This window comes from Thamnophis elegans, chromosome 9 (genome assembly GCF_009769535.1).
Source record: "Thamnophis elegans isolate rThaEle1 chromosome 9, rThaEle1.pri, whole genome shotgun sequence".
NCBI classification, from domain to species: Eukaryota; Metazoa; Chordata; class Lepidosauria; order Squamata; family Colubridae; genus Thamnophis; species Thamnophis elegans.
The window spans coordinates 26,643,407-26,669,261 of NC_045549.1; the positions used below are offsets into that span (position 1 = coordinate 26,643,407).

Sequence of the window (25,855 nt, forward strand, 5' to 3'; positions counted from 1 at the left end):
TAATTTGAGTTAGATGCAAGGCTGCATGTCCACTGCCAAATCCAAAGGGCATCCTAAGACATTCCAAAGATCCTTCAGGGCTGCCTGACCTCAATGCCAAGCACACACCAAGAGATAAACATGTTAAGGTGGATTAAGGACAGTTTTCATGTTTAACAACAGACCTTGGTGAATTAATGCCACAAGGAAGGAAGCTAATATAAGCTATTCAGATTGAATGTGGCACAAAAATACATTATTAGATTCTTTATCAGTATTAGAAATATATAGAATATTTAGTATATTAGAATATATATTAAAAAGTATAGAAATGAAAATATAAATAGCCATTACCAAAAGGAATCAATGACAGCTTATTTTGGTTGTTATTTAACTTAAAGTTAACTGTCCATATCTATCTTTATCTCTATATCTATATCTCTATATTTCTGTCTGTCTGTCTCCTTCTCCCCCTCTCTCTGCCTCTGTCTCTTCCTTTGCCTCCTTTGTCTTCTGTGTCATCTAACAAAAGATCTTTGAAAGGGTCAAAGTATGTGTGTGTATATGGATTCTTTACTGGTTTGTTCAAATTAATCCTGCCTTCTATATAACCAATAAGAACTCAGAAAATAGGAAGAAGGACAAAGAGCTATGGGCTTTCTTCCTATGCATATTTGTCTCACTTTTTTCATTTTAGATATTGCTACTAAAATAAGTAGACATGTTTTTATTAGCTGTAATATATACCTAGAATGGAGGCAATAAACTATTTTTTTCCATAGAAAGTTTTTATTTTCCATTTTCATAACATATAATCACATGTATACTATTACATAGTCAATGTCATGTTGTATTATTAAATACTTACATCAATTTATCTTACCATCAACTACCAAAGAAAAAAAAGAGAAAAACCCAGTTATTGGCTCTTCTGCTCTTCATACACCATATTTATACCTTATCCGACACTTTCTTCCCCCTCTCTCCTCCCCCTTTCTACATCCCGTCTTCCCTCCATCATTTTCTACTCTACTTCCCCTTCCTTTCTCCTTCTCCTCTCTTCCCTTACCACTCCTCCTTATACACCTCATCTTCCCCCTTCACCCTCTCTCCTATCCCTCTCTTCCTATCTTTCTTCTCTCCTCTGCTTCCTACTCTTCCTCTAATTCACTTGGTGTATTTCAGCTTCTGAGCAAACTCCCTTTTGTGTTGATGGTATTTATAATTCCATTTCAATATACATAAAAAAGAAAAAATACCATTATACATGTACAATCATCCAACATCCCTCCTCCAACTTAGTTAACTCCACTCCCTCTCCCCTCCCCCCCTCCCCCCAACCTTCCCCCACCCTGACTTCCCAGAACCAATACAAGGTATAAATCTTTAACAAAAACAGTTTAAGGTATACTTAAAGAAAAAGTAGAAAGTTAATAAGATCTTTGAATTGAGCTTAGCTCCTCCTTGCTAGGCTAACTATAAACAATTTGTATCATTTCTGATCTTAATCATAAGCTATCTGAAATTTCCTAGACCCATATTTATTTTGAATATAGTCAATCCATTTTTCCCAGTCTCGTTTATATCTCTCATTTGAATTATCCTTGAGATATGCAAATATTTTAGCCATCTCTGCTAAGTTTGTGGTTTTCAATGTCCATTCCTAGATAGTAGACAAATCTTCCTTCTTCCAATATTACGCCACCAACAATCTAGCTGCAGTTATCAAATGCAAAGTCAAGTTAATCTCTACTGCTGTACAGTCAGTAATTATACATAACAAAAAATAGGTGTGTGGGGGGTAAACTTTATCCTTTTTTTTTGGAGAACATTTTGCATAATCCATCATATTTTTATAAGTCTACCATGTCATTTAATTTATATTGATGTTTTTTCCCAACCCGTAGCAAGGCATTCCCCAGAAGATGACCTTTAAAATTCTCATCCACCTCTTTATTATACAGCAAATAAGCAGCCATATACCAAATCATACCCTTCAATACTGAACACTCCATCCCCTGCTAAATTGATCCAATCGCTTAACATTCCATATTAGAGACTTAGTTACCATCATTAGCCCCCTGGAACTTTTTAATAGCCATCTGAAGATCTTGGAATTTAACCTTTGGCCTAGCTCCTCCCAGTGTTTTTGATGTAACACCTGTATGCTCCTGAACGGTGGCTTGTGTACATTGCTTTCTTAATTCCTGTTCCATTCATCTAGTAACCACACGGTCTTGTCTTTGTTCTTTAGCTTCTTGTACCTCTGAGAGAACAAGTTGATCCCCCCTTGTTAATACTTGAGTGGTTTGCTTTCCATCATATCCTTCTTGTTCTCTTTGTCTAGATCTAGAGGAAGAGGGTTGTCCACCCTTCAGTACGTTGGTGTAGAAATCTTGTGCCTTCCATACTGTATTGAGGCAATGTCCTTTTCCAAGGTAGCTAATACGATGCCGGCTGGTGTGTCCCATCTAAACTGTATCTAGTGATTTTTAAGCTCTTCAACTAAAAAGGCATAGTCTTTCCTAGATCTCAGAATTTTAGGTGGTATCTCCTTCAAGACAGTCACCTCCCAACCCCCGATTTGAAGCTTATTTTTGTAGGATTCCTGTAATATCGTATTTCTCACATCTCTAGTGGCGAAGTAGATCACTATATCTCTTGGTAATTGTTTTTGTTTTGCCAGCGAGGAATTAATGCGGTAAACCTTTTCGATTTGCCAATCAAGATTCCCTCCTGACCTTCCTGCCATCAGGTCGAAGGCTTCAGAGAGAGTCTGTTTCAGGTTGTCTTGTGTATTTTCAGGGAGGCCCCTTATCCTTAAAGCAAATTCCATTTGCCTATACTGTAGCATTATGATTTCATTTTCTGCATCGCTAACCTTTTGCTGGACCGCCTCCATTTTCATTACCAAGTTCGTATTAGAGTAACTAAGATCTTCTAACTTTTCTTCAAGGCCATGTGCATAACCCGCTAGCACATTCAGAGCCATCAGAAAATTCCCCTCTAATCCTTTGGTTACATGTCATAAGTTCTTCAGACATCTGTTTGTTAGAAGCAGCTATCTCTTCCTTAAGTTTTGCTTCCATCGTAACAGCATGATTTTTTAACGCATCAATTAATTCCTTCTGCAGAATTTCCTTTGTCAGGGGGTCCCCTGCAGAAGTAGAAGGGAGTAATGATTGTATTTTAGCAGAAGGTGCTGGTGAATTTCCAGCACTTTTCGATGCGGGCGGAGGAGGGGGGGAATTTTTGCTTAGAAGCCATCTCAAGCTTAATCTTCTTTAGTCAGTTAAAAAGTCCAGGCAGTCCAATTATACAGCAATTGCTATTTGTTTAGATAATAAATCACTTCTTGGTAATAAATCACTTTTAGGCTTTGCAAAAGTTCTATCTGAGACATGCCCCTCCTACACAGCTTGGTGCCATTTTTATAGAACTTTCAACAAGTAATCAGCAGAAGGAATTCTTTGCAGATGGAGCTAAGGATTTATACATACAGTTAAGATGTTCACAGATATTGGTTCAGCTCGGCTTGAAGTCCATAATAAATCATTGTGCTGAGGATGAGCGAAAACCTTCATTTTGCAACAAAAGGCAGAATGAATCCCGGCTCGGAACTGCCATGCTGCAGCCAGTGCCTTCCCCCCTTCCTCCCAGCGTTAGGCTGAAAGGGCTAGTTGGAAAGCTTCCCATGCATAGCTTCTCATCTCTCTCTTCTAAGCCCAAAGAAAGGATAAATAAACTGCCAAACAGCTTGATAGATTGCTGTTTAGACAGATTAACGACGCCAAGATTCCAGAGCTGTTAAAGATAACAACCCTCTGTCAGGCTCCTCCCACCGGAAGTCTCAGGCAATAAACTATTATTAACACTCAATGTTTTGACACTGTTTCAGTAGTATTGGGTTAGGTTTTTTTTAATGTAAGTTAACGATTTATTCCATAAGTAGAAGACACGTGTTAAACAAGAAGTGAATAGAATGAAATACAAATGTGTTGAAATAATATGGAAAAAAAATTGGATGAGAAATGCTAGTGATAATGTATGGTTTTGTATGGACAATGTATTATTTTGTCAAAGAACATAATTAAAACAAATGATACAAATGTTAATGTCCAAGAAAATAAAGATGATATAAAATCATTAATTTTATTAGAATGTTGAAAGTTTAATTTATTCAATTTAGGCAATGACCAACTCCAGATGGACACTGGACAGCTTAAAATAAAACTAAACAAGCTAGAAGATACAATGTAAATAGAACGATAAAAAAAGAATAAAGATGGCAAATTTCGCCAACACCCCCCCCCCCTGCAAATATATCCAACAAGGGCCACTCTAATCTGAGTCTTAGGAGAACACATAAGGCTTTATGGAATGCCATCAGGATGGGGAGCCACAGCAGGTGCCACAAGAGAAAGCATGCTTTCTGTCTCATAGATGATACAAAGGGCATGCCAATCTTGTCAGCTTATACTGAGCTGACATCTTGGGAGTTAGATATTCTGTCAAATAATAACCAGGACTTACATCATACCAAAATTTATAGCTAATAATCAGCACCTTGAACTGTACCTGGAAGCATACTGATAATTAATGCAGCTCAAGAAACAGGGATATCATGATGTTCGCCCATGGTGTTCAAAGAGGACCTTGACATCTAACAGATTGTGGGTTGTCCACGATGTGTCTGCAGGTGGCTGGTAAGACCTATATGGGCATGAAATGTTCTATCACATGTCGGGCAGACATATGGGCATCATTGCTGCGGCATTTGCTCTAGCTTTGTGGAGTGCTCGCTTAACTTGTGCCATGGTTGGTCTTCTGTCCTCAGATGTCTGGCAGCCTTGGTGGATCAGTGTGTGCCATGTTGATCAATCTTGTGCCAGGGTTTCCCAGGAAGTGGTGTCAATTTCCAGGGACTTGAAGGTGAAGGAGGCTTTCAACATATCTTTGTATCGCTTCCTTTGTCCTTCGTGCAATCGCTTTCCTTGAAACAGCTCACCATAGAGGATCTGTTTGGGGATGCGATGGTCTGGCATCCTTGCAACATGGCCTGCCTCAGCAGGATGTGAACTGATGGCAGGCCTGCTCTGGAGGGGCCTCTGTGTCTGGCACCTTGTCCTGCCACTGGATACTCAGTATTCTACGGAGGCAGGTCAGGTGGAAGTGGTTCAATTGCCTAGTGTGCCTCCTGTATACAGGCCAAGTCTCACTGGCATACATCAGGGTAGTTAGCACTACTGTAGACTTTAAGCTTTGTAGCAAGGCTTATTTCATGGCAGTCCCACGCGTTGGTCAATAATCTGCCAAATGCAGAGCTTGCCTTGGCGATTCTGCAGTTGACCTCAATGTCAATTTTTACTGCATGGGAGAGAGTGCTGCCAAGGTATGTAAATTGGTCCACTGCTTGCAGCTTTTGTCCCTTCACCGTGATAATGCGCTCTTGGGGTTGGACTTTTGGAGCTGGCTGATGCATCACTTCGGTCTTTTTTATGTTGATAAGGACACCAAAGTTGTCACATGCTGCTGAATATTTGTCCACACTGGCTTGCATTTTCTGCTCTGATCCAGCATTCAGGGCACAATCATCAGCAGAGGAGGTCACATAGCACAGTCTCCATTATCTTGGACAGCCTGGAGTCTTCACAGGTTGAACAATTTCCTATATCTCAGGCTAATTCCCAAGGAACTGTTCTGGAAGGCATCTGACAGCATGCCTGAAAACATTATGCTGAACAAGATCACTGCTAACATGCACCCTTGCTTGATGCCATTTGTAACAGGAAAGGCCTCTGAAGCTTCTCTGTCATCCAGAACATGAGCCGTCATACCATAATGGAACTCACATATCATCAGGATGAATCTATCAAGGCACCCAAACGTTGACAAGATGTGCCACAGACCTTCACAACTGACAGTGTCAAAAGAGATGTCATATGGATATACTGGAGCTTGCCTACCACTGCCCATACCAATGCATTCTGGACTAGGGGAAGTTTTCAAGTGGTTTCAAGAAGTTCCATTTAGAATGCATCGCAAAGTAAAGCTGTAAGATGACTAGGTCATGAGTGAATGTCCAAAGGGCCTCCCAGTCCAGAAATGAATTTTATTTTACTTTACTTTTCATCTATATGTTGAGCAAGAGGGGAGAATGTGAATTCTATAGCACCTCATAAAGGAGATGCTAAAACTTACTGCAATATAAGGAAGGAAACAAATTACCATAAATCGGTGCAACTAAATCCCAAAATCCTTGGAGAACAATATTGTGATTGACAGTGTCAAAAGCCTCTGAGAGATCAAGGCATTCAAGGTTATGACTCTTGGCATTGCCATAGATCATCTACAAATGTGAAACCCAACTAAAAGGTGTTTAGATCAATTGCGTTCTTTTAGAACAGCAGTACAACTACCTTTTCAATAGCTGTCCCTTTTTAGGGAAGAGGCCATCACCACAACATGGACTCATGTCTGGCCACTTTAAAGGAACTTGAGTCAAGCAAACGAGGATTGGGAAGGGGGTAAACAATGCAGAAAATTCTGTCTACTTCCTCAAGAGACTAGTTCCTATCTGAGATCACAGCCAAAGCATGAGGTCTAGTCATTTTAGCTAGACAAGCCAATCAGAATCTAACCTGGCATGGAATTGAATGACTTTATTCGAAATATGTAGCCAGAATAACCCTTTTAGTAGTTCTGAAGAAGATCCCGTGGTCTCTCTTTGGCTACTAAACAGCTATAAGGGTGAAGAAATATTAGCATTTTTCTACCTTAATCATCATGAGGTAGCTCTGATAGGGCTCATTGGTGTTCTGTCAGATTTAATTTGAGTCTTCCTCCATAGCATTTTATGTGTCTTTTCTGGCATCTCTTAGAAAATCTCAGTAAAATAAGACCTAGGAAGTAAAATGGACCAGGAAAAGTGTTTAGCAGATTCACAGTGTAGGAAAGATAACAATGTGTAAAGTTTGGGAAGTCTGAATGTGATGCTGAATGTGATAAGAGTTATACATGATAAAAAGTGTATGTTTTTATCATGTATGAAAATAATTGAAATGCTAAGTGAATGGTTCAACGATGATCAGGGAATAAAACTGGGCCGTGTGATTCTTCTTGTTTAATGTCTTTGCTAATATTCAAATTACATGTACATATGATGATTATACTGTGTATTGGCCAAGAACTGAATTGATTCATAGCTAATGTCAGATTTTATGAGTCATCATAAAGTATGAATCTTAAAATTACAATACTAAAGACCAAGAAATTTACATTTGATAAAAAAATAAAGGAAATGATTGTTAAGTTTACAGTAATTGTAAACAAAAAATCAAGGAAGTAGATGATTTGTATATCTTGGTAGACTTTTAATAATGTAAAAATAAAATATATAAATTAAGGTAATGGGTAATACTTTCTTTTGCAAAGTATAAATGCCTACAGATATGAAAAAATAGTATAAACATGCTTTTTCTGTTTTTTTATATTCAAGTATAATCTACCTGGTTGATAAGTGTTGAAAATGATTTGATAGCCAGGCAGATAACCAGGTAATCATATGTAGATAATAATTGGGTGTGTATGGTAAAACTTAAAAAAAGAGGGACCAAGAATACGTAGGTGCTCAGTGAATATGGTCACAAAACAAGGACTACTTTTAGTAAGTTAAAATGTAAAAAGTACACATTTCTTCCTTAGCCTATCTAGATGCTTTTATATCCAGGTATAAAAATATCCAGCCATATTTTGCAGAGCTACAAAAAACTGTTTCATGTTTAGGCTTATTCTACGCTCAACTTATCTGAACACTCTTGAAAACACTTTTCAGGGCTAGGTATTTGACTACACAACAAATTCATGTTCATAAGAAATGGAATGAAAAAAGTCTGTCTCCTATTTGCCAGCATCTACTGTCTCCAACATACCAAATCGCTTACCAAACTTTTTATCTTGCTTCCTGGAGACTTGATAGGCGAAGATACAATTTTATTTTATTTTTTTCTTTGTTATACAAAAAGGAAGATATGTATGGAATGTATCAAATCTAGTTTTTTAACCAATAATTTAAGCTTGCCTACATAAAATAATATTTTTTTTCCAATTTTGTTGCTAAAAAGCTTGATCATAAAGAAAAAACGAACATTTATCTGTAATCCAAGGTTGTACATGTGGAATAGCTGTAATTTTACCATGTTGAATAGTGATATTTTGCTGCCCATCCCTCATCCCCCCCTTCTCACCCCTCTTGATATTTCCATAATTCTTTCCATAATGCTTTTGGTCTGTGATTCTAAATATTCTTTTACACTTTTCACTTGTATTGCTCTTTGTAGCATTATATTAACTAACGTATGCATCTCAAATCAAAGTGGAGCAATAGACCACATAATCAAGTATAATGTGAGCAAACATTCCTTTATTTTTATGACATAATTATATTAAAGCTCAGGTTTTAAAAAACATTATCCAGAATATCCAGAAAGATTACAAACAATTTTTGTTGAATTAATCTTCTCTTGTATTTTAATGCGCATAGCTAATAATTTTTAAACCATTAGGAATTCATTATTAGTATAAATATTCCAACCCTGTATGCTAGATATTTAGGAAATAATTAAAGTGGTTTATATTTTATTGTAGAAATAAATAATGATAGTGTTGGTCTTATATATAAATGCTCAAGAGATCCTTAATTTTTTTCTCTTAATTTTTCTTCTTTAATTTTTCATTCCCTCCCCTCAGTAAGTAACAATGGAACTATATGAGTATTTTTTGAAGGCCTCCCAAATAGCTAATACATTTACAAGTGTATAATAAAATATTCCACAAATTTTGGTTGCTTTCGTGTAATTAAAAAGAGTAATTTCTTATTTATCAAGTCTTGTCTTTATTTACTGGCAATAGATTTAACCGTATTCTTCCTGTGCAGCTACATATATATTATGTGTTTTGTGGCTTGTTGTTGAGTCTAGTTGTGGTTTAAGAAATGTGAAGCAAGAATTAAACAATTTATAATTATGGTTGACAAGCAATTCCTTAATGCCTTGTTGATCTGCAGAATGTGGAGTTGGCCAGAGTGCTGGATAAGATTGCTTCTGCCAAATCTCTGCACAGTCTCCAACTCCAAGGATTTCAAAATGAAGCCTATAGTAATAGTGGTGAAAGCCAGTCACAAATGTGATTGGACACTAATGTGAGTTTATGTTAAAATCTACACACACAATGATAAAGCTGGTGAAACAGCAGTTCTTCTCTGCACTTATAGCAACTTCTAGGGAAAGATAGAATGAAACTGTTCCAGGCACGCAGCATAAAAATGTTGGTTGCTTTCAACTAAAGACATTTGTGATGTGATCTGGCATTACTTTTTACTTATGAAACCTGGGGAAATTCTTAGTGTCCTTTATAGTCCTAACTTGTGCATTGGTTCCATGCCCCTCACACTATCAGGCAGCTGAATGGGGCAAGAATGATTAGATTTGGGAGATTATTGATGTTCCTTTCGGAAGATAGTGGTGTTGCGTATTTTAAAGAAGCCACTTGGTAGTATTATAATTTTTTTTAAAAAAGTTCATGTTGTAATTTTTCCAGAGGGGTAATAGAATGAATAAGATTTGGGAAAAACATCAGTAACATAACAGAACACTTTCCTTTAGTAATGTGTTCCTGTTCCTTAGGTTCAGAATATCCAGTAATATTATTCTGTTTTGTTTTTCACAGTCGGATAGCAATGCAAGCTTCCTTCGAGCTGCCAGAGCTGGCAATCTGGACAAGGTAGTGGAATATCTAAAAGGAGGAATAGATATCAATACATGCAATCAAGTAAGTAAGAAGGGCTCATGTATTACAAACTCCAGATTGTACTGTAATATTGAAAGTTAAATGGGAACCATCTTTTCCAGTGTTTTCTAGTTGCTAAAGAAGGCAGTTACAGATAAAAATACATAGACCTGAAATGATTCCCAAAGGGGTGGGACTGATGGTCATCTGAATTGTTCATTTTATGTAGAGAATGAAGATAGGATATTGTTACAGCAAGATTGTCAATTTTTTGGAACAAATCTACAAATGTTTTTCCTGTTGATTTTGCTTGTTGATTAATGCCAGTTGAGATGATCAGTCTATATACTGTCTACAGTACACTGTCAACTTGCGTTTTAGAAGCATGTTCCACTATAACCATGAGTATGTTTATAGTCTCATCAATGTTATATGTGTGCTATGAAATTTTTTTTTAAAGAGGAGGACATAAACAAAATAATTAAGTAGATTATTTTAAACTTTCGTACTACTCTTCAGGGTGTGGAGGAATTCACCGAAACAGGTTTTTGACTTTTTGAATAAGGGCTGGTTAGTTTATTTATAGGTATGTGGGAAAGCAAAGCATCAGTTTTTCAGTGGACAATAAAATCCTTAACTATGAATCATACTCCCAAGAAGCTCTGGCTTGTGTAGCATTTGATTCTTCTCGAAGGTGGGCACCAAGCTTATTTTTTCCTTGTCCCTCCACTTACTTTTGAGATTACATTCCAAAGATAAAAGAAAGATTAACACACTCTGTGTTAACCATTGTAGGCTCTTAGGCCTTTGCCAAAATGCTTTTGCTAAGATCTATTGTTACAGATATTCACTATATATGAAGCAATTATAGCTATAACGGTGGTAGTTTATTGCTAATTATTATTGCTAACTCAGTGAGTTAAAATCATAATTTGGTCCCATCAATAGAATATCTCCTGAGTAGAGTTCTGCTCAGATTACTTCTTCAATGGAAAGATCTTTTTCTCCTGCTGGTGACCCTCTAGTTCTGACCCCATTGTTTCTAATGGGATAACCTTACAGGAGAATATCTTGACCTATTATTGGATCAGAAAACATCTACTGAATGTGTTATTCCTTTTGATATAGTATCTAAAGCCAAATGATACATTCTACAATTTGAAGGGCACGTTGAGATTTATTGAGAGCACATTAATGGAAACAAGCAAGTTATTTTTTACATGGTTTTTCCTTTGATTGTCCTAAATTACATAATCTCCTTCCTTTTGTGTGTGTGTGTGTGTGTGTGTGTATATGTATGTATGTATATATATATATGTATATGTATGTATGTATGTATGTATGTATGTATATATGTCATAAAAATTTATTTATTTATTTATTTGTCTTGTATGCCGCCCACTCCCGGAGGACTCCGGGCGGCTCACAAAAGACAAGGGAAAGGGGGGAATGAGACAAAGACAACATATTAAAAACAAAACCAACATTCACAATTTCTGTGGAGGTAGATGCTTCTCAGCTCCCCCCAGCCTGCTGGAACAGCCAGGACTTGGTGGCTTTGCGGAAGGCCTGGAGGGTAGTAAGGGTCCGGATCTCAACAGGGAGCTCGTTCCAGAGGGCCGGAGCTGCAACAGAGAAGGCCCTCCCCCGGGGAGTCGCCAGCCGACATTGGCTGGCAGATGGAATCCGGAGGAGACCTAACCTGTGCGATCTAATTGGTCTGAGAGAGGTAATCGGCAGGAGGCGGTCTCTCAGGTACCCAGGCCCGATGCCATGTAGGGCTTTATAGGTAGCGACCAGCACCTTGAAGCGGATTCGGAGACTAATAGGTAGCCAGTGCAGCTCGCAGAGGATAGGTGTAACGTGGGTGTACCTTGGTGCACCCACAATCGCTCGCGCGGCTGCATTCTGGACTAATTGGAGTCTTCGAACACTCTTCAAGGGCAGCCCCATGTAGAGCACATTACAATAATCCAGTCTTGAGGTCACAAGGGCATGAGTGACTGTCTGAAGGGCCTCCCGATCCAGGTAGGGTCGCAATTGGTGCACCAGGCGGACCTGGGCAAAGGTCCCCCTGGTCACAGCCGACAAATGGTGTTCTAAAGTCAGCTGTGGGTCCAGGAGGACTCCCAAATTGCGAACCCTCTCTGAGGGGCGTATAATTTCGCCCCCCAGCCTGAGAGATGGAACAGTTGGACAATCTTTGGGAGGGAACATCAGAAGCCACTGAAGGTCCAGAATCCGGGGGGGGGGGGGGAGAGTCTGTGGGGCCAACGCCTGGGACTGGCCCGAGCTGCTCCAGAAGACAGGATAAAGGGCGCCAATTCCTACAGAGCCAAGTCCTGACTCCTACGGCTGCCATCATCTACCACTCCTAGCCCTATTCCAACCTTAATTATCCTATTACTAAACCTAATCCTAACCTAAAGCTAATCCTAATTCTAAGCCTAAACCAAAAACTAACACCAACCCAAACTAAGCTCACCCATTCTAACCCTACACCAGCCTAATCCTAATCCTAATCCAAGCGTAGCCTAGCCCTAGCCCCCACACTAACTCTACCCCCAACCCTAGCCACGACCCCAACCCCGGTCTCCACTAGCCCTGCCCCAAGGCCGAGAGCACCCACAGATGGTACAGTCTCCAGTACTTATACCTAAATCTATATCTAATCTATACCTAAAATATCCTAAATCTATATCTAATCTATGCCTAACTATAAACCTAAACCTATACCTATATATCTAACTAAATCTACCTAATTAACTGGAGCTATGGCAGGCAGCAAACAGTCAGAGAGAGGGCAGATAGAATGACCAGAGCAGATGGCCCCAGCCGAGGCGAAGGAGAGTCAATGCTGGGTAGGGAGATGGTAAGGCTCGCCGGTAATGGAGAGGGACAGGAGTGGTATCCGAAAGGCTGCGATGGAAAAAAAAGGAGGGGGAGGCGTCCAGGCCTCTCACAGACTCAGCAATGGGCGATGTCAGCACGGTGCCGCCCTCTTCTCCGCTCCGAGCAGCACGATCACTCAGGGTCGCCAGAACCCGACAGGGGCGCAGGGGCGAGAGGAGAGGGGCGAGAGGAGAAGCAGGAGAGGGCGAGCAAGGCATTGGGGGATGGGGAGGTACGGCCACGGCAGCGGTACGCGCAGCCAGCCGCCGAATCCGCCGATCCCACAAAACTCCGTTCCAGATGGTCTCAATCGAACAGATCTCCCAATCCCCCCTGCTCACTGCTCACCACATAGATGAAATCAAAGAAACAAAGTTCAACTCCAGTTGGAAAAGCAGCCGCTCAGATAGAATCAAAGGCAAGCATCCAAGATTTAAAACGCAATGTTCAACAGAGCGCCGCCGCCATCTCTCCTCTGCGCCACGCAGCAGTTCTAGTTCCAGTTCCAGGCCTCGGCAAATCCACAGCTAGGAAAGCGACCGGAGACGGCTGATGTTCAAATGCCAGTCCCCACTCGATCCGCGAAATACAGCCCTTCCAGGACCTTATGTCAAAGTTGTCACGGACTCCGGAGGCTCTTCTAAGATCTTCTTTTGTCTCGCCGGCTTCTATCGAGCGAGAAGCCAGGCAGCCATCCAGGTCCTGCACATGCGCACTAAAATGACATTTTAAGAACTGCAGGAAAAATTAAATGCGTAAATACACTCAGTAACTTCTGTCTCTCCTTCCCCTCCATGTCTCTGTCTGTCATTAAATTAAAAGATAAAGAATGTTAGTAATATATAACTCCCAAAATGTCAATAAAAGCACAGGCTCTGATAATTTTTTAAACCAAGAAGTTTACAATTTTCTAAATTTAGAGATTGTCGCTACCATAAATGAATTGTAGCCCTTATAAATATCCTTAGATAAAGAAGGATTAAATAATTTTATTTTACGCATATTACAATGATAGTAATGGGACATGGTAAAATAAACACTACTTAGTTGCGTTATGCTTTAATTCCTGTCACACTTTCCTATGTGACCTCTTTTAATTGTAGATCTGATTCTTGGTTATACAATATAAAGAAATGCAATACTGAAGTTTTAAAGAGACAATGATAGACACAGCTATTATTTAACTATTTTTCTATTTTCTTTTCATAAATATCTCTTTCCTGTAGGTTTATAAGTATTTTCTTAAAATTAAATAGGACACTTCAGTGTAAAGCTCAAAAAACACTGATCTTCTGTTTTCTGATCCCTAGAAAAATCAACATGAGTTTTTTCCATCAGTGTCTTTTTTCCTGCTTTGATCCATTTAATCAGTTAAGCAGTATTTGGTTTCTAGCCAGTCTCTCTTCTAAATAGATTTGATTGTGCTTAACTGACCTTTTGCAGATTCCATTGATAATTGCAACTAAATCGTATGTGTAGTGTGGTGTTAATATATTTCAGGCTCAGTACCTTTGACTATATGTATAACTTCCACATAACTGTCTCAACAGAATGAGCTATTGTATTTTTTCAATATATTTAGTGCATAGTGTCCTGTGTCATATTAAACACTAATAAATGTATTAGCAAAGTTGTGATCTATATAGCAAATCTATGCAGAGTTCTATAATCAAAGGAAATGTGATTTAAAGCGTGCACATGTAACACTTACATTTACATCTTTTCATGGGCTTGCCGGTCTGCACTCTGCAATTGATGCAGAATCCTCCCCACAAAATATGTTAGTTTTCAAGTATTCTCTGATATCCCTAAAATTCCAGCCATTGCATGCCATACTATTTAAATACTATTTAAATTATATACACACACACACACAAACAGAAACACAAACACACACACACACTCACACACAAACAAACTATTGGGAGATCACATCCACAAATTTGAAAGAAATGTCATCAGTATTCTGATGTCACTCAAGTGTTGCACTAAGGATGTGGTGGAAGTCATTATCTAGAAAGGCCTATATGGCAAAGCACTATACTGTATACCTGAAGAACTGATGGATTGAATCAATTCAAATCAAAGAATTGATGTACTGAATCAGTTCTTAATCATAAATAAGTTATCACAGCTAAGCTGTTCCTGATCTGGTCCTTCAAATCTTCCGATGGTGTATCCATTGCTGCTGTAATTGAGTTCATCCAAGTTGGACCATAAGAAAAGCTGAGTGCCAAAGAATTGAGGCCTTTGAACTATGGTGCTGGAGAAGACACCTGCGAGTCCCTTGGACTGCAAGGCGATCAAACTGGTCAGTCCTAGAAGAAATCAACCCTGATTGCTCTTTAGAAGGCCAGATCCTGAAGATGAAACTCAAATACTTTGGCCACCTAATGAGAAGGAAGGATTCACTGGAGAAGAGCCTAATGCTGGGAAAGATTGAGGGGAAAAGAAGAAGGGGACGACAGAAAACGAGGTGGCTGGATGGAGTCACTGAAGCAGTCGGCATGAGCTTAAATGGACTCCAGAGGATGGTAGAGGACAGGAAGGCCTGGAGGAACGTTGTCCATGGAGTGCATGGGTCAGACATGACTTCACAACTAACAACATTTCTTTCAATACATTTGAATTTACTCTCCCTTACAATACATTTAGGAATGCCTTTTCAAATATAATTCTGCCAATCTAGTTTCAATATCTATATGTGGCTTATAAAGTACACGTTGTGTGTGCTGTATGTAAGGCATTTTTGTTGAGGGCCTCTTTGCATGGGGGTGCATCTGGGCCCAACTCTCTTCTGCTTCTGAAAAACTCTGAAGACAATTTTATTTTGAAAGCACTTTGGCCCTTGGTACGATGATAGGCAACCAATGAGTTAATTTCTATGTTTACATGTATGTTATCTATATTTATATTGTTTTTCTGGTTGAATTCTTCAGGTTCTTGTAAGATTGGGAAAGATAAATAAATGATAAATTAAGCACACACACCTAAATTATGAATGTTATTTGACTGTTTCCTTTCTTGCTTTGGATAGTATCTGCTTTATGCTGATTTAATAGATTTTCCACACTGGGAAATTATTGCTCCCATTTTGCTAGGTCTATGATTTATACTGAAGTTGAGAAACAGTGTGCCTAATATGACATTCTGACATGTCAATGTAACCTCCAAATTAACAGTATAATTTATTTGTATACAGAATGGACTTAATGCCTTACACCTGGCTGCCAAAGAAGGCCACGTAGGTTTGGTTCAGGAATTGCTGGAAAGAGGATCTGCAGTTGATTCTGCAACTAAGGTACTATTTACTGTCCAGGTGCTTAGAAAAATATAATTAACCCAAAAGAGTGAATGGTAAAATCTATTAGTAAATTGTTTTAATGATTTGAAGTTTAGTTAGGCATAATTTCTAAATTATGCCCTTTGTATATTTCCCAAATAATTTCTACAAGTTGCTTTCTCTTTCTAATTCTGAATGAAATTTCATCTGCACATGAATCACAATTTTAGTTCTGTAAAACTTTGCAAGACTTATTGCAAGTAATGATTGTTTTGGATTTATTATACTAAAATCAGGATTTAATATTTAACCAAGACAGGCAGAACAAGCCTGAAACAAATATAAACTCATTTGTTCCCCCATTTCCTGCTTCTTCTTATGTGCAGCTGATAGAATAATTTATTTCATTATGGATTAGAACTGTTGTTTTCTTTCAGCGGATATTCTAAAGTAGTTCAATTCTTTTGGTTTATTAGGAATTGGTGTGCATAACTATATTTCAATGTTCATGTTGTTGACAGAATTTCATAATTAGAAACAACTATTTAAGTAAATTATTCCCAAATTGTGATGCTTCCTAATGAAATGCCTACCAACAGTACTGATTTTTTAAAAAGAATAAGTATATTGCTTTCCTAGAAATGTGTTTCGATAATCTTAATTTAAATCAGATTTTAAAGGAAATGGAAGATATTGAACATTTTATAATGGAGAAATTTCAACATTTAATTCATATTTTTATTGATATTATAGAGATTGTACTGTATGTTGCTCTGAATTCTAGGTACAAGTTAAATTAATGTGTACTTTTTATTTTGTGCAAAGCAGAAGGGAAATACCGCACTACATATTGCCTCCTTGGCGGGACAGGCTGAAGTGGTCAAAGTTCTAGTTAAGGAAGGAGCTAATATTAATGCACAGTCTCAGGTAAGTTGACATATATGTGCAACTTTCTGCACATATATGTGCACTTTATATAAAAATTGTCTGAAGATTAATTGTTGATATATATAGAAAAGTACACAGTTTATTCAGTATTGTGATTGATGTTAACAATTTCCAGCAGATGCAACTAAATAAACTATTTTATAAATGATGCATATTATCATCAATAATATCAAATAATCATTTCCAGATTATTTAAACTATCCTTTATAATCTGGTATTCACATATCCTTCTGCAAAAGCAGTCGCCATTTTGCAACATATCAAGCATAAGATAGCCAATCCCCATCCCTAAATTTTAGATTTAGCTTTAAAATGTCTTAGTAACACAATAGCATTTTTAATCATTCCTAAAAATGTTAGAAATTAGTTCATGCACAGTTGTATGTCTAATTAACAAGGAACCATCAATAGAAGTGACCAAAGAATATGCTTCTAATTTTTTTGCCTCTCCATCCTAGGAAGGACATGCTTAATAACTATATCTTTGCAATGTAAAATACAGATTTAAACTATAGCATTATTATGTTTTTATTTTCTCTAAAATCTAAAGTTTTACCATAATAACAAGGAGTGATTATTCACAAGCCATAACTACAAGATAGCATCTAGAATAATGCTTTCCTAGTCACCCACCGCGTTATATTCAGGAAATGCCTTGGTATCTAAGACAGTATTCTTTGATCTATTTTTGTAATTGCTGACTCACACCAGCAAAACAGAAGAGGCCTCCTGTTCTTGAGGGAGGGAAAGAACAGAAAGAACTGACAAATCTTTAAATAAAGGGGCATCTATAATCAGATGAAAATTCCTAATCTGTGCATAATGCTACTGAGGTTCATCTTATAAAAGGGCCTCAATGTATATCAGGTTTAAAGTATGTGTTTCCTTCAAAGCATATGAAGGCATTTCTATATGCATCAGTATTTTTACAGTATTAATGTGCAATGATCATGTTCCCCATGTCAAAGCAATCTCAAATTATCCCACATGGTTGGCATATACTTGGGAAATTGCATACAATACATTTAGAAACAAACTTATGTACACACTGATTTAATGCCTGCATAATATTAGTATGGATAGTCTAAGGCAAATGTCTCCAATTCCTGGGCTGTGGCCCTCTACCAAGCCACAGCCTCTTCGGAACTGGGCCGCACTACTAGCAGGTGAGCATGAGTGCAGCTCCACTTACATGAGCGGTGGCCACGCACGTGCGAAGCTTCATTTGTAAAAGCGGCAGACTCCAAAACACCAATCAATGGAACCATCCCCTCCTCCCTGCCAATCCACCAAGCTGGAAAGGTTGGGGACTGCTGGTCTAAAGAGCATCAAAATCTAAAGGCTGAGCTCTCCCCTCTTCCCTTATGGTTGATAAGCTGTTTCAAATGTTGGAATAGCTGGGAAGTTAATCAAGGAATGTTAATTTTTAAAAGCTGAATTAGAGTCCTTTCAGCAAAAAAAACCCTGCATACATTATTATGATTAGATTCTGCTTAGGCTATTTATAGGTGGACAAGTTGAAGCCAAAGTTTATATATGTAGATGGCTTCTTTTGTATCATCCTTGGAATTCTATCCAAATCCACCGGTGTAATTTGCTAAAAATTATCTGCGATGGCTCTAAAATTAAGTTAAAATTAAGTACCTTGGGGACTATAACTTTGCAGAACATTGTGCAAAGTTATACTTCGCTGGTATGCTTCATACAATATTAAGGGCAGCTCTTGGCCCTCAAAATGTTTTTCCCATAATGCCAGTTTGGTATAGTGGTTAAAGCATCATAAAAGAAAGAGACCATGAGTTCTAGTTTTGCCTTGGGCATGAAGCCAACTGCATAACCCTGGGCCAGTCATTCTCATTCCTAGGAAGGAAGTGATGGCTAAGCACCTCCAAACAAACCTTCCCAACAAAAATTCAGGGGTTCTCCAAGCAGTCACCAGGAGTCAACACTGACTTGAAGGCCCAAAAACAAATGAACAAAACCCCACATTATCTAGGTAGAATCTATCTTTGAACAGTTAAACATTGGTAAGATATACTTACGTAAAATCTGATAACTAGATTTTGGTCATGCATTATAATAAACAATTCCCAGTTTGAATGGTTTTCAAACTGCTATTTTGTTGCTAAATCCCTAAATCATTTGTTGCTGGAATACTAGAATGGCGTCTTCCATATTTGTGAAGTGTTGTCTAATTTATTGTTAGTCATGTTCTACCGTAGATTGAAACTAGCTTAGTAGGTAGTCAAAACTGAGCTCTCTCACCTTAGAAACTTTGTTACTGTGATATAAATTAGGATTTTAAGGCTGTATTATATTTTGTCCCATTTTAATTTTAATGTGGTTCTATTAGTGTTCTATTGGGACGCAGTGGGTCAGTGGCTAGGATGGTGAGCTTGTCGATCAGAAAGGTCAGCAGTTCGAATCTCTAGCGCCATGTAATAGGGTAGGCTCCCATTATTTGTCCCAGCTTCTGGCAACATAGCAGTTCAAAAGCACGTAAAAATGCAAGAAGAAAAATAGGAAATACCTTTGGTTGGAAGGTAAAAGCATTTCGTGCACCTTCAGCGTTTAGTCATGCGGGCCACATGACCATGGAGACATCTTCAGACAGTACTGGCTCTTTGGCTTTTAACTGAGCATGAACACCACCCCCTAGAGTTGGGAGCAACTAGCACATATGTGCGAGGGGAACCTTTACCTTTACCTTATTAGTGTTCTATTGTTTTACATTGTTTCTTGATTTTTATGAAGAAGTTCTTTAAAATTGTACATTGTCTAGGCAACTTTCAGGTAACTGAGGTTTAAAAATAATTGTATTTTAAGCTTTTGAGCTTAAACCAACATAGTATATTTAGTATGGGATGTATACTATGTACAAATACATGAATCTATAAACAAAGTATATTATAAAGTACACAAATATACACTTTAATGATACTAATATGCTTGTGGTCAGCTGGACTACCCTAAACATCATTGGGAACGGACTTCAACTTTGTAAATAAGCATGAGCATATGTATTAAATCCATGTTGTGTAGATTTGGATCCTACATATTTTTTGCTGCTTCACAGGCAGCAGTGTTACATAATAGAAAGACTCACTGAAGATTCATATTATGCAAAGGAACTGCATGACAAAGGAAGAGAAATCAAAGAAAGAATAGAACAGCATCTTCCAGAAACACAATTGTATTTATTTTTTGCAATAGTATATTAATGGCAACATACTTGCATATATCAATTGCATGCCTGCACAACATTAATATATGTAAATATTATGAATAAATTCCATGGCATAGTATCATGGAGAAATGGAAGAATAGAAAGTGGTTTAAATGTCTGCTTTGCTGGATCACTACACCATACATTAATATTAACACAAATGTACATCAATAATAATTTGTTAAATTTGCATGCCAGTGATCATGGGTGGTTTACAAATAGTTAAAAAACCTTTATAAATAAGAACCAATACAAACAAATCCCTCCCACAAAAACAACACGCAAAATAACTGATCTGAGCATAGTACACAAAATTATCTGCTACAATATCCTACTGTCAGTGACTACTTCAGCTTTAACCGCAATAATACACGAGCACACAATAGATACAAACTTAAGGTAAACTGCTCCAAATTCGATTACAGAAAATACAACTTCAGCAACAGAATGGTCAATGCCTGGAATGCACTACCTGACTCCGTGGTTTCATCCCCAAACCCCTAAAACTTTAACCTTTAAGCTCAGAAAGCATCAGAAAGGGCTCCACATTTCAGTCCTTGTGTGTGTGTGTGTCTTGAATGGAGACCTCATTCCAGAGGACAAGTGTTGCTACAGAGAAGTGGCCCTTCTGGGTTCACAAAAATGGCATTGTTTAATCAATGGATCCTGAACACACTAATCTTGCCAAAGCAAAGGGAAAAACTGTGGAAGACAGTAACAGGCCCCAGGCTCTGTATATGTGATAACCAGCACCTTCAATGGCACTCAGAAGCAAATTGACAACCATTTAAAAATGGTATGATGATGTCCATTTTTTCCTTTTGTTTTGGATTTTGGAAGTAAATATGGACCAATTTTATCCTTCTGTTCTTCTTTCTTTCATTGGGGAAAGTTATGATAAATTTACTGAAGGTCAAGAAACTTGCCTTTTCTTTTTCATTTTTTAATTAAATAAACTTTAATTACTAATCTTTGTTTAGTATGGCATATGTATGCCATATATATTCAAGTTCAATATATTTTTGCCATACAGTAAAAAAAAGATTAGTAATTAAAGTTTATTTAATTCAAAAATGAAAAAGAAATGCAAGTTTCAATTAACTTTCAAAAGCATTTTAAAGAAAAATTGAATTGTAATTCCATAGAAAAGCAAAATAAATCTTCCCCAGATGAAATAATCATTCCATTTTTTCAGCTCAGTTATTGGTAGCACTTAATGTTCTAGGCACTGACTGTAGTCACTATAACAGATGTTCAGTTTTTGAATTTTGATCCACATACAGTTGATTCAGAAAATAATGATTGTCTCAGCCATTTAATGTCAGGCATTGTAGAACATTATTATACCCTTGCAACTGAAATTTAATGTTAGGAAGAAATCAGGAGGTAAATGTAGGCTGTTTTTGGAATTTACTGCTTACTGATTTAATAGTAAATCATTGCAATTTCTTTTGATTACTTTTGGTAACAATTAAGATTTCCAAAAATGTATGTGTGTATATATGTATTGTGTCACAACCCCTGGTATGTCCAAAATGGGAGGGAGCATACTGCTTCCCTGTCTATTGGCTCATTCTGGGAGCCATCCAGGCAGAAAGCCATTGTTTTTTAATGTTGCCTTTGTTACATTTGTGTTGCAATTGTGCTGATAAATAAATAAAGGGAGACTAGTATAAATCTATTTCAAGCTGTTTAGCTCTCATCAGCTAGCCATGGCTAAATAGGGCTAAATAGCTTGAAATAGATCTATACTAGTCTCCCTTTTTATTTATCAGCACAATTGCAACATATATATACACAAGACCAATATATGCTGGTCTTGTTGTATTCGGGTCTTTTCCCGTGTAAGATTGAGATTGTCTTGGCAACGTTTCGGCGAGGTCTCACTTGTCATCTTCAGGCTGCTGTTTTCGGCTTCATGTTTGTGTGAGTAAAGCGTGGTTGGAGCTGCAGTCTTTCTATAAATATTCTCATATTTGAAGCTATTTGAAGTCCAGTTTGGTTTGCAAATACAATTTCTTTGTTTTCTGATTGATATTTATACATTAAAATGAATGTCTGTGTAAATCTGCGTCTTTTTATGGTACATTAAGGTTGCACTTCATATCACACATGCTGACTGGTTGAGGTTTTTTTAAAAATTGAGCTCATATGGTAGCTAAAAGTGAAATGGCATGACAAACAGAATTTGTTTAATGATTCATTTTTATTATCATAATGTTATGCATTTCCAGGAAATGCAAGCTGACCTCAAAACAAAGTGAAGAACTATGTAATAATCCTGAAACAAAAATAGCAAGACTTAGTGTTCAAAAACCATAATACAAATCCATCAAGCTGTTCTGAATTATTATGTTATATGCTCTGCACAGTGAATAATTTAAAACTATATTCACATTTGAATTAAAAATATATTAAAATATACAGAGTACTGCTTCTATATAACTTAATGAGATGCTCTCAAAACCAATAACATGTGTATTGCAAATATTGCTTTAGGTTTTATTCTTGGATGAATTAAACAAAAAAAAGTTTCTATTTTTAATTAATGAGATGCTTCAGTGTCATTTTCAAATATATACATAAAATGCAAGCAACAAATGTTTTATTTTCCTCTGTTAATAGCCTGCTCACGACTCTATTTTGTAAACTGTGGCATTATAAGAATTAAATCTGATACTTAGGGTAAATTGTATTATTCTTCAAAGCATTCCTTAAAAATATCAATCTTGCACTCCCTTTAAGTCCTGAGTTCACATTTTTGACTCCTGGTTAGGATATCAAGTTGTAAAAGTTCTTTTGCAGCCCTGTTATAATCAAAACAGTTTTTCCTTATATTATAGTGCCATGGAATATATATTGTTCCAGTCCATAAATCTGCCATGATTAAGGTCACTGTTCTATGTTAGACAGTGAGTTACTTTTAATTATACAATAAATAAATAATAGTTTTCTTCTTTTCTTCATAAATATTATAACTTTTACATTATTTATTTGAAAATCCTAATTCTTGCAGTACATCCTAAATTAACTTAAGTGCTGCATAAAGAATATGGAGGGTATATTAAGCTTTACAAAACCACATAAAGTCACTACAATCTCATGTTTCATGCTTAATACTTATTTAATAGGGCTCAAATATATTTACGTTAATAAATTAAATGTTTAAAAAGGTACAAGCTTTAAAATAGTTTGCCAAAAGATGATTTTGAATGTACCTGATATTTCTTAGAATTGAGTTCTTCAGTAGAAGGTTTTATTTGTTTTTTCTTTGGATTCTATTTGAGCTGGCTTCACAAATCACATTATTTTGTGTGTAAGTTGCTTTGGTTTTTAATATTTATGGCTTGTATATTACTTTATTTTCCCTTAGAATGGCTTCACACCCCTCTACATGGCAGCGCAGGAAAACCATATCGATGTAGTAAAATATCTTTTGGAAAATGGAGCCAATCAGAGCACTGCTACTGAGGTACAGTATTCAGATCTTCTTCCTCCTCCTCTGCTTGCCCTTTTCTTTAAAATCATGGTTCCTACATTATCCTGGTTTTCTGGAAACACAAATCATATCCAACCTTCAATTCTCTTTCAGAGTAAGCATTATAAAAAATAGAGAAAATGATATAGCTAGTCCTTGACTTATGACCACAATTAAGCCCAACATTTATAAAACATTTTTGAAATGAGTTTTGCCCCATTTTATGCTTTTTCTTGCAAAGTTGTTATATGAATCTCTAAAATTGTTACGTTAGTAACAATAGTATTAAGTGAACCTGGCTTCCCCATTGACTTTGCTTGTCAGAAGATCACAGAAGGTGATCACGTGATCTAGGACACTGCAACTGTCATAAATATGAGTCAGTTGCCAAGCATTTGAATTTTAATCATGTGACCACGAGGATGCTGCAACTGTCATAAGTGTCATAAACTGTCATAAGTCTCATTTTTCAATCCTCTTGTAACTTCAAAAGCTCACTAAATGAACTGTTGTAAGTTCATTTAGTGAGGTAAGTACCTGAATCGGGAGGCTCTCACAACAGTCACTCGGGCCCTTGTGATCTCTAGGCTGGAATACTGCAATGTGCTCTACATGGGGCTGCCCTTGAAGAGCATCCGGCGACTTCAGCTAGTCCAGAACGCAGCCGCGCGAGCGATCGTGGGTGCACCTCGGTTCATCCACATAACACCTATCCTCCGCGAGCTGCGCTGGCTACCTGTCGATCTCCGGGTGCGCTTCAAGGTGCTACTTGTCACCCATAAAGCCCTCCATGGTAGTGGATCTGCGTACTTGAGAGACCGCCTTCTGCCAATTACCTCCCTGCGACCAATTAGATCTCATAGATTAGGCCTCCTCCGAGTCCCATCTGCCAGCCAGTGCCGGCTGGCAACTACAAGGAGGAGAGCCTTCTCAGTAGTAGCTCCGACCCTTTGGAATGATCTCCCCATGGAGATTCGTACCCTCACCACCGTCCAGGCCTTCCGCACAGCCCTTAAGACCTGGCTAGCCCGTCAGGCCTGGGGACAAAGATAATTGCCCCCACCCGAATGATGAATGAATGTTGCTCATTATTTTATTCTATGCTGTCTGTGTTATTGTTTGTATATCCCTCCCTTGATTTTATGTAAGCCGCCCTGAGTCCCCTCAGGGAAAAGGGCGGCCTATAAGTGTTAATAAAACCAAACCAAAACCAAAACCAAGGACTACATGTATGCCAAAGCAATTAAAATCATGATTAGGAAAAAGATAAATATGGTAACTTTAGTTTAAAATTCCTGATATATTTCTATCTTTGCAAACTATCTTGTTCTCATTATGCCTTCCAAATTTCTAGGTTAAATATTTCCCAACTTTTTTGATACTGCAGTGCAATGATAACATTTAACATTGCAAAGGTGCTCATTCATGAATAAATTTATTTACAAAGCAACCTTCTACCTTTAGCATTTGTGTAATATGATACAATCCCTTATTGCAGTGGTTCCCAAACTTGGCAACTTTAAGACTTGTGGGCTTCAACTCCCAGAATTCTCCAGCCAGCAGAGCTGAAGTTGAAGTCCACAAGTCTTAAAGTTGCCAAGTTTGGGAACCACTGCCTTATTGGTTTTTTAATTTGTCACCTTTCTTGGTATGCAGTGATCCCACTGCAGGGTATCCAAGATAGTACGGTATTTAATAGAGGAGCCAAGCTTGCCTTTGTCAACAGCTGTTTTGCTATCCTTTCATTGGGCGGATACTGTTCCGTTTGACAGTGGCTTTTAAAATAATCCTTTCTGCTCCTGGAGCGGATTGAGGTCATGTTACATTGCAGCTTTTTGTTGCTGGGATGGACAGAAGCCATGTTCCCATTGCAGTTTTGCTGGATATGGAGCATCGTGTGGTTACTAAGCAACTGGGCAGAAACAACAGTGCAAATGAATGAATCACTAGATGATCTTGGTGCCTACATTTCTCTGTTTGATGATGGTGATGGTGATAACATACAGCATTGCATGGTTATCTCCCCACATACATTAATTTATTTCTTGGGAGGATATGAAATTGATAGTGCACTCATATTATGCTAAGAATGAGTAGCAGTTGTTTTATTCTATTTTAAGTGCATACATGGAACAGGATGAGATTGATAACACTTTTTCTGTATTAGTTCTAAAACCACCTACTTTATTAACAGGCACTACTGAGTATTTCTAGATTTGGAGTGAAACCATTTCACTTCCTGTCTTCTTTAAACAGAGGAAAG

The 25,855-nt window shown here is 37.6% G+C and overlaps 1 protein-coding gene across 1 annotated transcript in view; it reads left to right on the forward strand.

The window, feature by feature from the left end:
• Positions 1 to 25,855, forward strand: part of ANK2 (ankyrin 2) — a 187,696-nt gene that overhangs the window by 55,501 nt on the left and 106,340 nt on the right. The window contains 4 exon segments of the mRNA XM_032224365.1: positions 9,706 to 9,807; positions 15,860 to 15,958; positions 16,769 to 16,867; positions 23,488 to 23,586. Of these exon segments, the coding sequence (XP_032080256.1) occupies positions 9,706 to 9,807; positions 15,860 to 15,958; positions 16,769 to 16,867; positions 23,488 to 23,586 (399 nt within the window).